The sequence below is a fragment of the Malaclemys terrapin genome, chromosome 23 (assembly GCF_027887155.1).
Source record: "Malaclemys terrapin pileata isolate rMalTer1 chromosome 23, rMalTer1.hap1, whole genome shotgun sequence".
Taxonomy (NCBI): domain Eukaryota; kingdom Metazoa; phylum Chordata; order Testudines; family Emydidae; genus Malaclemys; species Malaclemys terrapin.
In genome coordinates, this window is record NC_071527.1 from 18,710,202 (window position 1) to 18,725,032 (window position 14,831).

The 14,831-nt window shown below is 65.8% G+C and overlaps 1 protein-coding gene across 1 annotated transcript in view; it reads right to left on the reverse strand.

The window, feature by feature from the left end:
• Positions 1-14,831, reverse strand: part of LOC128828092 (cAMP-specific 3',5'-cyclic phosphodiesterase 4B-like) — a 148,999-nt gene that overhangs the window by 18,634 nt on the left and 115,534 nt on the right. Inside the window, 4 exon segments of the mRNA XM_054012452.1 lie at positions 12,629-12,741; positions 13,109-13,158; positions 13,780-13,853; positions 14,400-14,436. Of these exon segments, the coding sequence (XP_053868427.1) occupies positions 12,629-12,741; positions 13,109-13,158; positions 13,780-13,853; positions 14,400-14,436 (274 nt within the window).

Sequence of the window (14,831 nt, forward strand, 5' to 3'; positions counted from 1 at the left end):
GCCAGTCTCTGATCACCTCCACTTTGGCTGGTTCCGGCTTTAGGCAGCCGCTTCCCACCCGGTGGCCTAGGTAGGATACCTCAGCCATCCCCACCTTGCACTTCTCCGGTTTTACGGTCAGCCCAGCCTTCTGGAGTCGGTCCAGCACTTGTCTAACCTGGGATATGTGGTCCTCCCAGGTCTGGCTAAAGACACAGATGTCATCGATATACGCCACGGCAAAACTCTCCATCCCCCTCAGTAGCTGATCCACCAGGCGCTGGAAGGTGGCCGGCGCTCCCTTGAGGCCGAAGGGCAGGGTCAGGAACTCATAGAGCCCCAGAGGGGTGACAAAGGCCGATTTCAGCCTGGCATCTGCATCCAGCGGCACTTGCCAATAGCCCTTTGTAAGATCCATGGTGGTAAGGTACCGAGCACCTCCCAGCTTGTCTAGGAGCTCGTCCGGCCTGGGCATGGGGTAGGCATCGGCTACAGTGATGGCATTGAGCTTCCGATAGTCCACACAGAACCGGATCGACCCGTCCTTTTTGGGGACCAGCACCACCGGCGAGGCCCAAGGGCTGGAAGACGGCTGGATCACCCCCAAAGCCAGCATGTCATTGACCTCTCTTTCCAGGTCCTGAGCAGTTTTCCCTGTGGCTCGGAAGGGGGAGCATTTTATAGGCGGGTGCGATCCTGTCTGCACCCGGTGGACAGTCAGATTAGTGCGTCCAGGCTGGTTGGAAAACAGCTGCTGGTACAGATGCAGCACCCCTCCGATCTCAGCTCGCTGGGCAGGGGTTAGCCGATCAGAGAGGGGAATTGCTTCCAGGGGGAAGCCAACTCTTGTCCCAGGGAATAGATCTACTAAAGGGTCATCTCCCTGCCCCTCCCACTGTCCACACACGGCCAACACCATATTCCCCCTGTCATAATATGGCTTCATCATATTCACATGGTACACCCGGTGGTGGTGTGCCCGGTTCGACAGCTCCACCACATAGTTTACCTCGTTTAGTTGCTTGACAACCTTGAAGGGCCCTTCCCAGGCGGCCTGGAGTTTGTTTTTCCTCACGGGGATGAGGACCATCACCTGATCCCCAGTGGCGAAGGTGCGGGCCCGTGCTGTGCGGTCATACCAGACCTTCTGCTTCCTCTGGGCTCTGGCCAGATTCTCCCTGGCCAGGCCCATGAGCTCGGCAAGTCGTTCCCGGAAGGTCAGGACATACTCCACCACCGACTCTCCGTCAGGAGTGGCCTTCCCCTCCCATTCGTCTCTCATCAGGTCCAGGGGCCCCCTTACCCGCCTTCCATATAGCAGTTCGAAAGGCGAAAACCCGGTAGACTCCTGGGGTACCTCCCTGTACGCAAACAGCAGGTGAGGTAAGTACTTGTCCCAGTCCTGCGGGTGCTGATTCATAAATGTTTTCAGCATCATTTTTAGCGTCCCATTGAACCTTTCCACCAGCCCGTTGGATTGGGGGTGATATGCTGAGGCCCAGTTGTGCCGGACCCCACATCTCTCCCACAAGCACCGGAGTAGGGCCGACATGAAGTTGGACCCTTGGTCCGTCAAGACTTCCTTGGGGAACCCCACTCGGCTGAAAATGGTCAGCAGCGCATCCGCCACAGTGTCTGCTTCAATGGACGATAAGGGCACTGCCTCGGGGTAGCGGGTGGCGAAATCTACCACCACCAGGATGTATTTCTTCCCAGACCGGGTCGTCTTGCTGAGAGGTCCCACTATGTCCATGGCCACCTTCTGGAAAGGCTCCTCTATGATGGGCAAAGGTCTCAATGCTGCCTTCCCCTTGTCCCGGGCCTTCCCCACCCTCTGGCAGGGGTCACAGGATCGGCAGTACTGCCGGACGTTGGTGAAGACCCCGGGCCAGTAAAAGTTCTGTAGCAGCCTCTGCCTGGTGCGCCGGATCCCCTGGTGCCCTGCGAGAGGGATGTCATGGGCCAGGTACAGTAGCTTGTGGCGAAACTTCTGGGGAACCACCAGCTGCCTCCTGATCCCCCACGACTCCACTTCCCCCGGGGGAGCCCACTCTCGGTACAGGAACCCCTTCTCCCACAGGAACCTCTCCTTGCATCCTCTCCTCATGGTCTGTACCACACTGAGGTCAGCCAGGCCCCTTAGCTTCCGCAGGGAGGGGTCCTTCTGCAACTCGGCCTGGAACTCGGCGGCTGGGGAAGGGATGGGGACCTGCTCCCTCTCGTCGGCTGGGTCGGAAGCCCCAGCCACCCCGTGGCCTGTCCTTGGGTGTTCCCTCCCCACCCGGGAAGGGTTCGGTGCCTCCGGTGGGACATCCTTCCCAAGGTCAGGGCGTAGTGCCCCTCGCCGGCTCTGGCTACGGGTCACGACTAAGGCGGTCTGGGGGCTGCTTGGCCAGTCCTCTAGGTCCCCCCCCATCAACACCTCAGTGGGCAAATGGTGGTGCACTCCCACGTCCTTGGGGCCCTCCTTGGCCCCCCATTTCAGGTGTACCCTCGCTACGGGAACCTTGAATGGGGTCCCGCCCACCCCGGTCAGGGTCAGGAAGGTGTTGGGCACCACCCGATCTGGGGCCACCACCTCGGGCCGGGCCAGTGTCACCTCTGCGCCCGTGTCCCAGTATCCATAAACTTTCTTCCCATCCACCTCCAGGGGAACAAGGCACTCGCTCCGCAGGGACAGCCCCGCGCCAACCCTGTAAACGGAGAACTTTGAATCCGGAGCATCTGGCCCCCCAGAGAAGCTGGCCGGGGGCCCTTCTCTCTCTTGAGCAGTTGATAAGCTGCCAGCCCCTCTTGCGTGGGAAGCCGGCCCCTCGTCCGTCTGGGCCTCTACCAAGTTAACCCGGTGCGGGTTCGGTCTGCTCAGTCTGTCCTTGAGCTTGGGGCACTGGGCCCGAACGTGGCCTCTTCGGCCGCAGTAATAGCAGCTCAGGTCCCGTGGGTCCCCTCGAGCCGGTCGGTTGTCCCTGATGCTGGGCCTTCCCCGTGGGAGGGGATTCCCCATATTCCCCCTTTGGGAGGTCCCAGGGTGACTCTCTCTCTGCATCGCGGCGGGCCTGTTCCTTTGGGGCTCCTCCCTGCCACCCCCTGACCGGCTCTTTACAAACTCATCAGCCAGCTGCCCGGCGTGTCGCGGGTTCTCTGGCTTTCTGTCCACCAACCACAGCCTCAGGTCGGATGGGCACCGCTCATACAGTTGCTCCAGTACCAGCAGTTTAATCAGGTCCTCCTTCGTCTGGGCCCCACCAGCCCACTTGCTGGCGTATCTTTCCATGCGGACGGCTAGTTGCAGATATGAGATCTCAGGGGTTTTATCTTGACTCCGGAACCTTTCCCGGTACATCTCAGGAGTCAGCCCAAACTCTCGTAGCAGGGCCTTTTTGAATAGTTCGTAGTCCCCTTTCTCTGCCTCTCCCAGTTGGCGGTACAATGCCACGGATTTGGGGTCCAGTAAGGGGGTAAGGACCCGGAGTCTGTCCGCGGGATCCACCCGGTGCAGCTCGCAGGCCGTCTCAAAGGCCTCCAGGAAGTCATCCATGTCCTCCCCCTCCTTGTATGGGGCCATGATGCACTTATCAAAGCTCCGTGCAGTCCTGGGTCCTCCCTCACTCACCGCAGCCGGGGGTTCGCTGCCCTTCAATCTCGCCAGTTCCAGGTCATGCTGACGCTGCCTCTCATTCTCCTGTCTCTGTCTCTCTTTCTCCTCCCGTTCATGCTGTCTCTGTCTCTCTTTCTCCTCCCGTTCATGCTGTCTCTGTTGTTCACGATCCTCCAGCTCTCTCAGTTTTAGCTCTTTCTCCCATTCCAGCCAATTCCGCTCCCCGGATGCCGAACGTCGCCGGGAGGATCCTCTGCTGGCCGGCGAGCTTCGCCGGGGGGACCCCCTGCTGGCCGGGGGGGCCACGGCGCCTTCGGTATTTGCTGGGCTCCTCCCCACCCTTCCCCTAGGCATAGGAAGGAGGGGTCTCGGGACGCCCTCAGCAGCCGGCTGACCACTCCCGGCTGGGACAGACACTGGGGCCTGCGCTGCATTTGCCAGGCTGCTTCCCTGAGACACAGGGATCAGTTCATTCGCGCGATCTTCTGCCTCCAGCTGGGCAATGAGCTGTTCTTTGGTGAGCCTCCCAATGCGCAGCTGCCTCTGCTTGCACAGCTCCACCAGGTCGCTCTTAAGCCGCTTGGCATACATCTTCCTGCTGGCCACTCACCGGCCTGTGTGCTCACAGCTCCCCACAGTTCCCAGGGGGCCCCCTAGTGTGCCAGCCCTTCTCGAGGTCACCACCTCTCTGCCAGGGTCGAGCTGCAGACTCCTCCGCCCCTGGGACCACTCGCTGCGATCCCCTCGGGGGACCCTGTTACTGCAAAAGTCCTTCTCGCTGGTCACACACTCCCAGGGGTAATAACCGTCTCTCTCTCACTCTTCAGCGCGCCTGGTCCCCGTCAATCCCCCTTCGTTTTACTGCTCCCCAGTCACTTACTGCAGGAAGCGCCGTCCACGGGGTGCAGTAGATCCCGCCGCTGCCACCAGTTGTTGCGGATTGTGGGGGAGTTAGGGCCCTGCACCCCTCTTCCCGAGATTCACTGTGACTCTCAGCCAGCCAGTAAAGCAGAAGGTTTATTTAAGGACAGGAACACAGTCTCAAGCAGAGCGTGTAGGTACGACCAGACCCCCTCAATTAGGTCCCTCGGGGAGGTTCAGGGAGCTTGGACCCCAGCTTGGGGTTCCCTGCGTTGCACCACCCAGCCCCAACCGAAACTAAACTCCAAGCCCCTCCCGCTGCTCCTCTCCTTTGTTCAGTCTCCCGGGCAGAAGGTGTTAATTCTCCCCACCCCCGTTCCTGGCTCAGGTTACAGCTCAGGTAGCTTCCTTCAAGGGAAGTCCCACATCCCCACTGCAACCCCCCTGCAACATTCCCAGGTCAAATCTGCCCTGCTCCCTGCTCCGTCACACATGGTGGCCAGCTCTGATGCTCCCTCCTCCAGCCCTGTGCCCGAGCCCACAGGACGCTGCCCAGCTGCTCCGGACACCCCGACCCAGGCGGAGAACAGCCAGGGACAGCAGCCCCGGTCCAGCCTCCCCAGGCAGCCCAGCCCGGAGCCAGCTGCTCGGGGGACTGGGAAGCAGCCGCTGGCTCAGGGTTTCCTGGCAAAGTGAGTCCAGGGGAGGGTGGGTCACACTCCTGGCACAGAGCCCTCCCCGGAGAGGCTGCGGCTCAGGACAGGAGCCCCACGGCTGGAACTGGCCAACAGGGAAACAGCGACTCCCCGGAGATCAACAGGAGACAGGGAGAGAACCCAGGCGTCCTGGCTCCCAGCCCCCCCCTGCTCTAACCACCAGACCCCACTCCCCTCCCAGAGCCAGGGAGAGAACCCAGGAGTCCTGGTTCCCAGCCCCCACTCCCCTCCCAGAGCCGGGGAGAGAACCCAGGAGTCCTGGCTCCCTGCCCCCCCTGCTCTAACCCACCAGCCCCCACTCCCCTCCCAGAGCCGGGGAGAGAACCCAGGAGTCCTGGCCAGTGCCCCTGCCCCCGCCTTGGGCTGCTCTAATCACTAGACCCCACTCCCCTCCCAGAGCCGGGAGAGAACCCAGGAGTCCTGAGGGGCTGATGCTGGTGTTAAACAGGCTCAGAATCAAAGGGGGGGGGTCGGGGGCTGCTTCTGCGGTTTGTCCCCCGCCCCCACTGTAAAGTCCCCTTTGTCCTTCAGCGGCTCCTGCCTGGAGCTGGCCAGCGGCTGGTGACTCATCCCGGAGCCGGCTGCACTCACAGCCATAGGCCTCCTCTTTTGTGGGGGGCAGGGGGGTGTTCTCCCTGGCTCTCCCGGTCCCCTCCCCCCTCGAGTCCCCATTCTGCTCCCCCAGGCTGGGCGACGGGGGAGAGGGGGGAGGCAGGGGGCTCCGCCTCCGGCTGGTGAACCCAGCTGGGTCAGGGCCTGGACTGGGGGAAGGGTGTGTGTGGGGGGTGATCTGCAGGGCCTGTCCCAGACCCCAGTGTCAGGAGGGGTGGGGGAGGGTGGAGCTCTCCCTGCAGTACTGCCTGTGGGGGGAGGTCACCGCGCTGCCCGCACGCCACACGGGGAGGCCAGCAATGGCAGGACCCCCACCCCTCACACAGCGCGGCGGGGGGGGGGGGGGGGGTCCCTGTTCCTGAGGCACCCAGTGGGGAAGTGACTTGCCTGAGGTTACACAGGGAGTCAGGGGCACAACAGCGGAGAGAACCCAGGAGTCCTGGCTCCCAGCCCCCCTGCACTGAGCCCAGCTGAGCTGGGGGCAGGGCGCTCCGTACCCCCCAGCCTGGGGGAGGCCCCCGACTAGGACTCAGCCCCCTGGCAGGGGCAGCGGGGTCTGGGGGTCACAGGGAGTCCCCCTCGGCTGTGTCTCCCCGAAGTGGGGTCCCAAAGGGGACACCCCCAAACTCACCCCCTCCCCCGCTCAGGCCACGTGCCCGGGGCCCGGCTCATCCCCAGCTCCCCTCCCCCATCGCCCCCCCATCCTTCACGTCACACAGAAAAACCCACAAATGGCAGAAGTAAAAGCAGGGCAGTGGGACGTGCGAGCCCCCCAGCCAATCAGGGCGCCTCAGCCCAATCTCCATAGCGACAGGAGTCTCCTTAGCAACTGCCCCATCTCTCCCAAAGGGGGGGGTGTTAACCCCTTCCGTCCCAGCCTCATGTACCCCCCTCCCCAGCCCTGGTGCCCCTCACTCCTGACCCGCAGCCCCCACTATCCTAGCCCTGGGCTCCCCTCCTCCCCCGCACTCCTGACCCGCAGCCCCCACTATCCTAGCCCTGGGCTCCCCTCCTCCCCCGGTGCCCCGCACTCCCGACCCGCAGCCCCCACTATCCTAGCCCTGGGCTCCCCTCCTCCCCCGGTGCCCCTCACTCCCGACCCGCAGCCCCCACTATCCTAGCCCTGGGCTCCCCTCCTCCCCCGGTGCCCCGCACTCCCGACCCGCAGCCCCCACTATCCTAGCCCTGGGCTCCCCTCCTCCCCCGGTGCCCCGCACTCCCGACCCGCAGCCCCCACTATCCTAGCCCTGGGCTCCCCTCCTCCCCCGGTGCCCCTCACTCCCGACCCGCAGCCCCCACTAGCCTAGCCCTGGGCTCCCCTCCTCCCCCGGTGCCCCGCACTCCCGACCCGCAGCCCCCACTATCCTAGCCCTGGGCTCCCCTCCTCCCCCGGTGCCCCTCACTCCCGACCCGCAGCCCCCACTATCCTAGCCCTGGGCTCCCCTCCTCCCCCGGTGCCCCGCACTCCCGACCCGCAGCCCCCACTATCCTAGCCCTGGGCTCCCCTCCTCCCCCGGTGCCCCGCACTCCCGACCCGCAGCCCCCACTATCCTAGCCCTGGGCTCCCCTCCTCCCCCGGTGCCCCGCACTCCCGACCCGCAGCCCCCACTATCCTAGCCCTGGGCTCCCCCCAAGAGCACTAGGTGATTGGGTGCAGGGGGAGACAGGATGAGGGGGGTGTTAAGCAGCTGAGGACACCGACTCCAATCCCCCCTCCCCATTCAGCAACCCACACGCGAGACGAGTTTGTTGGGTCTCAGCACACCGGCCTCCCCCTCCCAATGGCCTGGAGTGTGTGGCTGGGGCAGAGGGCCCGGCTTTAGCCCCCCGGCCAGCGCAGGCCAAGGCAGGCACGGAGATCTCAACCCAACGTGCCCGAAGTCGGGCACGAGCTGCACGCAGCAAATTAGGTCAAAATTGACACCAGAAAGCAGCACTCCCCCCTCTCCCCTCCCACAGCGGAGGGAGGGGTGCAGGACCACAGCGGGGGGGCGGGGTCATGGCCTGGGAGGAGCAACCCCCCAAGGGGCTCAGACAAGCAGTCGCTGTCCTGGGGGGACGTGGCTGGGGGACGTGGCTGCTTCCCCATAGCTGGGAGAGGAGGATGGAAGGGGCTCAGATGGGAATGCCCACCCCAGCCCCACAGCGGGGAGGAGAACCCCCAGGGGAAGAACCCCTCCCTGGAGTCTCCGGAGCCGCCTCCCTGGTTCCCAGCCCAGAGGGTGGGGGATGCACGGTGAGCAGCCGCGGAGGTGCAGGGCAGGTGGCCTGCAGGCCCTGGCGCGCAGTGGGGCCCAGCGCAGGCAGGTGAGACCTTCCCCGGCCCTGTGGGGGGCGCTGTGCCCTGCAGCTGCCATCAGGAAGGACCAAGCCTAGTGGATGGGGGCGGGGGGACTGACACCCCAACTCCGCAAGCTCCCAGGGCGCAGGGTGATACCCCCAGGCCCCAAGCTGTGTGTAGAATCCCCCGCCCCGAACACGGCTCCAGCACTGGCCTCAGGTGGCCGAGGGGGGCAGGGGCTGGGGGCAGGGGTCTGAGCCCCATGCTGATGGCTGGGGTGGGAGGGCGCTACAGGAACTGACACCCCCCCCAGCTGGTGCCTGAAGGGGCCGGGGGTCTCAGTGTGAGAGGATGGGGTAGGCTAGAGCACCACACAGCTCCACAACACCCCTAACCACCACAACCCCACTGTAGACACCTGCACAACACTCGCCCCAACACCCAGATACAACCACACACCCCGTGAAGGGACATTCAGGACACACAGAGGGGGGTTTCTCTCTCTCTCTCTCTCTCACACACACACGCACACACACACACACACACAGACCCAGACACACACACACACACACACACACACACACACAGAGGGTGTTCAGGACACGGGGGTCTCTCTCTCTCTGTCTCTCTCTCTCTCTCACACACACACATGGGGGGTGTTCAGGACACGGGGGGGTGTCTCTGTCTTTCTCACACACACACACACACACACACACAGGGTGCTCAGGACACGGGGGGGGGTCTCTCTTGCTGTCACCCTCTCATACATACATGGGGGGTGTCTCTCTCTCTCTCTCTTTCTCCCGGTGCAGGGGGCACCAGGCCTGGGAGGAATGGTGCTGGCTGTGGGGCACTCGTGCGCGGAGCAGCGGCCGCGCCAGTGTGACATTGTCGATAAGGCAGAAGGGCAAAATCACCCCCTCCCCTCCCGCATCACATGCACCCCGGCTCCCCACAGGCCCAGCCGGCCCCCCACGGCCATGCCCTGCCCCCCCAACTGATCCATGCAGCCACCGGAGTGGCACATCTTCTCTCCCGGGAAAGGCCCCCTGCAGCCCGCTCCCCTGAACCGGCCCCCTCCTCGATGCCAGGCCGGGGGAAGCTGCAGGCCCCGTCCCCCAGCCTCCCGGGGGGCCGGCATGGGAGAGGGGCAGAGCCAGGGTGCCCCCACCCCTGTCCTGTTACCTGGTCCCACCAGCCGACCAGCCATGGCTTCGCGCACGTCTCACAGAAAAAATCCACTAAGGGCATCTTCCGACCTGCCCGGTGGCAGCCGCGGGCGGCTCCCCGGCTCAGGGGCGCCCGTCCGCCCGCTGCCTCTGTCTCCTGCTGGTGGGGCGCCGATTGGGGCCCCCTCCCCTTGCGAAGGGGTTAGTATCCTGGGGCCCTCTCTGCCCCTGGCATGGCGAGAGGGGGAGAGCGCCCCCGGGCTTCCCCTCACATCGCCGCGGGCCCCCCGCCTGGGGTGGGCACGGGGGGCACACACAGCCCGGGAAGGAGCAGGCCGAGGGCCGAACCAAGGCGCTGCCGGCCAGCGCTGCCCGTACTGCAGAGGAGCAGGGAGCTACCCACAGTGCACCGCTGCCCGGCTCCCCGTGCCCTCCCCGCCAGCCGGGCGGGGGGACGCCGGCCCCGCTCACTGGAGCAGGGGGAGGAGCCGGAGCCTCCTGCCAGCAGCAGGCCGAGCCCCGGGTACCAGGGCACCTCACTCCGCCTCCTCCCGTCTCCGGGGCAGCGGTCACCGGGGCGACGGCACCTCCTCCCGCAGCCGCATCCCTGCCTGGCGTGCGCCTGTCACTGCAGCGCATGGCGGGGCGGAGACGGGAGGGGGAGGAGGGACCCTGCTGCTCGGAGATTGGGGGAGGGGGTTAATTGGCTAACCCCGAGCTCCCAGCCCCACGGCTCTGACCTGACTCCCCTTCCAGAGCCAAACAAGAACCCAGGAGTCCTGACTTTGGACCATGTTTCTCTCCCTCCAAAATGATGGTCTAGTGGGTGGGGGAGGGAGCGGGAGGCTGGGAGCCAGGACTCCTGGGTTCTATCCCCAGCTCTGGAGGGGAAGTGGGGTCTAGTGGCTAGAGGACAGGCCTGGGCATCAGGGCCCCGAGATGGGAATGGAACCCAGGCGTCCTGAAGACATGGGCAGAAATGCTGTCAAGTAAACAGCCCCCTCCCTCTTTCCTGTTTACCCCTCCCTCTGCCAGCCCCTCCTTGCCCCTGGGCTACCAGCCCCCCCGCCCCGCGCCGGGTCCAGCCTCCTTTCTCCCAGCACCCACATCCAAGCCAAGTTTGTGGGACAAGCAGCCGCGTTCCCCCCCCCCCCCCCGTGAGCCAGCCCAGCCCCCCCCCCCCCCCCCCCCACTACCACATGGACCCTTCCACATCCCGGATCCTCCTCTGAAGGGGAGTCCCCGTTTCCATGCCAACGCCCACCCCGGGGGGTGCACAGTGGGAGGAGCCCTGAGGGGAGGAGGCAGAGCCGGAGACACCACATGTGTGTCATGGCAATGGGCTCACACCCGCGCCCCCCCACCACGGGGACACGCCCCCCAACCACGGGACACGCCCTGCACACGCCCCCCAACCACGGGACACGCCCTGCACACGCCCGCCCAGACACGGGGACACGCCTTGCACACGTCCGTCCAGACACGGGGACATGCCCTGCACACGCCCGCCCAGACATGGGGCCGCACCCTGCCCGCGCGCCCGCCCAGACACGGGGCCGCGGCCCTGCCCACACCCGCCCAGACACGGGGCCGCACCCTGCCCGAGCGCCCGCCCAGACACGGGGCCATACCCTTGCTCGCACCCGCCCAGAGACGGGGCCGCGCCTTGCCCGCGCCCGCCCAGACACGGGGCCACGCCCTGCCCGCGCCCACACAGAGACGGGACCGCGCAATCGACTGGAGACAGGGCCATGAACCCACACGCGCCCGCCCAGACACGAGGCCACATGCGCCGGCCCAGAGACAGAGCCACGCACACTCAACCCTGGGCACACGCACACTTGTGCCTCGACATACCAGGACGTGGGGACGCATAGCAGGCCCCACGCCCATCCAGACACCGTCTCCGTTCCAGGCACTCACCCATCTCCCTCCCACCCTGCCCAGAGCTCGCCCAGCCCCTGGCATCACCCCCAGAGCTGGGAGCAGTCTCACACTCCTGCCACAGCAGCTCGGTCTGTTGCTGCGTCTCGACGGGTGTCCCACCACTCACACCAGCTCTCACGGCCAAAGCAAAATCTACCCAGAAGGCCCCTGGCCCAGGCTGTGCACAGGAGATCCGGCCCCTGGACCCCAGCACAAACGCTGTGACCGCCCAACCTCCACATAGACTCTCCAGAGCCACGGGGCACGGTCCTGCAGCAGGGAGTCCCACTGGTGCCCAGATGACCAGCCCACCCCCTGGGATCCTGCCAGGTACAGGTCCCGCCCATCCCTCCTCATTTGCATATGACCTTGTGGGAACCCAGAGCCAACCCAGAACAGCACCACACACACAATGCCGGTTCCTAGCCAGGTCGCCACGGTGAGGGGGATGGGCAGGCGGGGGGGTGGGGATTCGTATGGGGAAGGACTTGGATGGGAGGGGACGGAAGAGATTGGACGGATGGATAAAAGGGGAGGGACGGACGGACAGGCAGACGGAGGGGTGGATGGAGGGATGGACGGACAGGAAGACGGAGGGGTGGAGGGACGGACGGACAGGCAGACGGGGGTGGTGGATGGAGGGATGGACGGACAGGCAGACGGAGGGGTGGTGGATGGAGGGATGGACGGACAGGCAGACGGAGGGGTGGAGGGATGGACGGACAGGCAGACGGGAGTGGTGGATGGAGGGATGAACAGGCAGATGGGTTTGCGCGGGGATGACAGAGGATGGACGGATGGACAGGGAGACGGGGGTGGGATGGAGGGATGGACAGGCAGACGGGTTTCTGTGGGGATGACGGAGGATGGACGGATGGGCAGACAGGCGGGGGATGGAGGGATGGACGGGCAGAGGGAGGTGGTGGAGGAATGGACAGGCAGATGGGTTTCCACGGGGATGGATGGACAGATGGACAGACAGGCAGACAGGTTTGCGTGGGGATGGAGGGAGGGATGGGCGGATGGACAGGGAGACGGGGCTGGGATGGAGGGATGGACAGGCAGAGGGAGGTGGTGGAGGGATGGACAGGCAGACAGGTTTGCGTGGGGATGGAGGGAGGGATGGGCGGATGGACAGGGAGACGGGGCTGGGATGGAGGGATAGACAGGCAGAGGGAGGTGGTGGAGGGATGGACAGGCAGATGGGTTTCCACGGGGATGGATGGACAGATGGACAGACAGGCAGACAGGTTTGCGTGGGGATGGAGGGAGGGATGGGCGGATGGACAGGGAGACGGGGCTGGGATGGAGGAATGGACAGGCGGAGGGAGGTGGTGGAGGGATGGACAGGCAGACAGGTTTGCGTGGGGATGGAGGGAGGGATGGACGGAGGGGGCAGGACACATGCAGTGACAGACACAGGGACCAGCCCCCGCCCCCACCGACGGCCTGGGATGCCCGTCCTGGCGCTGGGGGGCAGCCGTACCTTGTTGGACGCCATCTCGCTGACGGAGCGGTAGGTCTGGATCGTCTCCAACTGGTCCAAGCACCAGTCCAGCTCTTCCAGGGTCTCCTTGGCCAGCTGCTGGTAGGTCTCCTCTGGGGAACAGAATTGCTGCTGTGAGCACCCACCAGGTGAGGGCCCCATGGGGTCAGAGGGGGCCTGGGGGAGCTGCCCCCCAGCTGAGTCCAGGAGGGGGCTGGGAGGAGGTCTAGTGGTTAAAGCGGGGGGGGGGGGGGGGGGGTGGAGGAGTGGGAGCCAGGACTCCTGGCTTCTATCCCAGCTCTGATGCTAACTCCTCATACAACCATGGCAGAGCCAGCCCTCCCTCTGCCTCAGTTTCCCCCCTGTAACCAGTCTCCCCACCCCCAACCTCCTAGAGTGGGGGTGAGCCACCAGATCCCAAAGACATGGGCGTGGGGGTCCCCGTTCCCGGCCCCTCCCCCAGCACGGGGCGACGCTTACCTGACAGCATCGCCTTGCAGAAGGTCGACTGGCTGCCCACAGGGGACCTCCTGGGGGGGCAAGAACAGACGCAGGCTCAGCCACCCGCCCCCTATGGGCCCTGGGGGGCAGGAACAGCCACAGTGCAGGGCGGGGCCGGGAGCAGTCAGGGGCAGGGCCTTTGCCAGCCCCACGCTGCCCAGGGTGGCGTCTCCCTCCTGCCCTCTTTCACCCTGGCTGCGAATCAGGCCACTCGAGGACGCTCAGTGGGGTCACGGGGCCCCTGGGATCCCTGCAGCAGGGTTGGGGTGCAGACTGGGGGGCTGGGACCAGCCCCCCAAAAGGAAGGTGATTTACCAAGTGTGTGCGGCGGATCCCTGGGCAGCTCACACCAACGGCATTTCCTGGGGTGGGGCCGTCTCCCAGCACAGGGCCCAGGTGTGTGTGTGAGGGCCACACTGGGGGGGGGGGCTGGGCTACAGGCAGTGGGGGGAGGCTCAGGAGGGGGCACTCCCCCCTCCCTCAGGCTGGCAGCCCTGGGGCTATTGGGGATTTCCCGCTATTTCTGCTGGGGGGGGGGCACGACTCCTTAAATCCCCAGTCGACCTCCAGTGCCCCCAGCCAGGGTGAGAGAAGGGGGCTGGGGTCCTGGGAGGCAGAGAAGGGGGGCTGGCACCCCGGGGGTCACTCACTTGTTGGACGTTGGGGTCGGGACGTTGGCCAGGATGGAGAAGTTGTTCCTCACGCTCCGCAGACTGGCCAGCACCTGCAGGGAGAGGAGGGGCAGGGCTGGAGCTAGGAGGCTGGGGGGGGAGGGGGCAGCCCCTCCCTGCCAGGGGCCCACAAGCACCGTGGGGCCCGTGACCCTGGGCTGCATTCAGCTCAGCACCAGCCCCGAAGGGCTCCGCCCCCCCGGCTATGGGGCTGGCCCAGGTCCCCTCCAGCTGGGGCTCAGCTCAGTCGTTCCCCCAGGGCTGGTAGGGCCTTTGGGGGGCCACATGCCCCCCCCAATCAGGGGCAACAAGGAGGCAACGCCCGGGGCTGGCCCTGCCCGGGCAGCTGGGGGGTCGAGGCACGCCTCCAGAGGGCTGCCCCTGTGACCCCCCTGGGCTCTGGGGGTTGGGGCCGGTCAGTCTGATCACCCCTGGACCAGGAACAGGCCGTGGGGTGGGGGCGAGGGGGGAAGATGACACAGGATTAGGCCCAAGGCAGGCGATCCTGCCCTGGGCCCCCTGGTGCGGGTGGGGGGTGAGGGCAGATCCCCATAGCCTACGACTCACAGCCCCCCCTTGTTGCAGGGGCCGGCACCCACCTGGGCAAAGGGCGTCACGATCAGGTCCTCCGTGTGGCTGTGGAGCAGAGAAACCAAACAGGGTGAGCGATGGGGCCCCCCCAAACTCCCCCCCCGCGTCCTGGGGCTAGCTCCAGTGGGGGGGCTGCGCTGGGGGGAGGGTGCTGCGGCAGGTCTGCACCGTGGGGCTCTGTGCTGGGGGGGCTGCGCCAGGGAGCTCGGTGCCGGGGGGGACTCTGTGCCAAGGCTGTGGGGCTGCGCTGGGGGCTGCCGGGCCCCATCTTTGGGGTCCGCGCTGGGGGTTGCACAAGGGCTGTTGCCTCATTCACAGACTGGGGGGGTGGGGGAGTTTCCTGCCACTGCCCAGCTGTAGGGGAGGAGGAGAGGCAGAGGGGCTCTGCCCCCCACACTCAGGAGGGGGTGGCAGAGTCTGGGCATGAGGCCCCGGGGGTG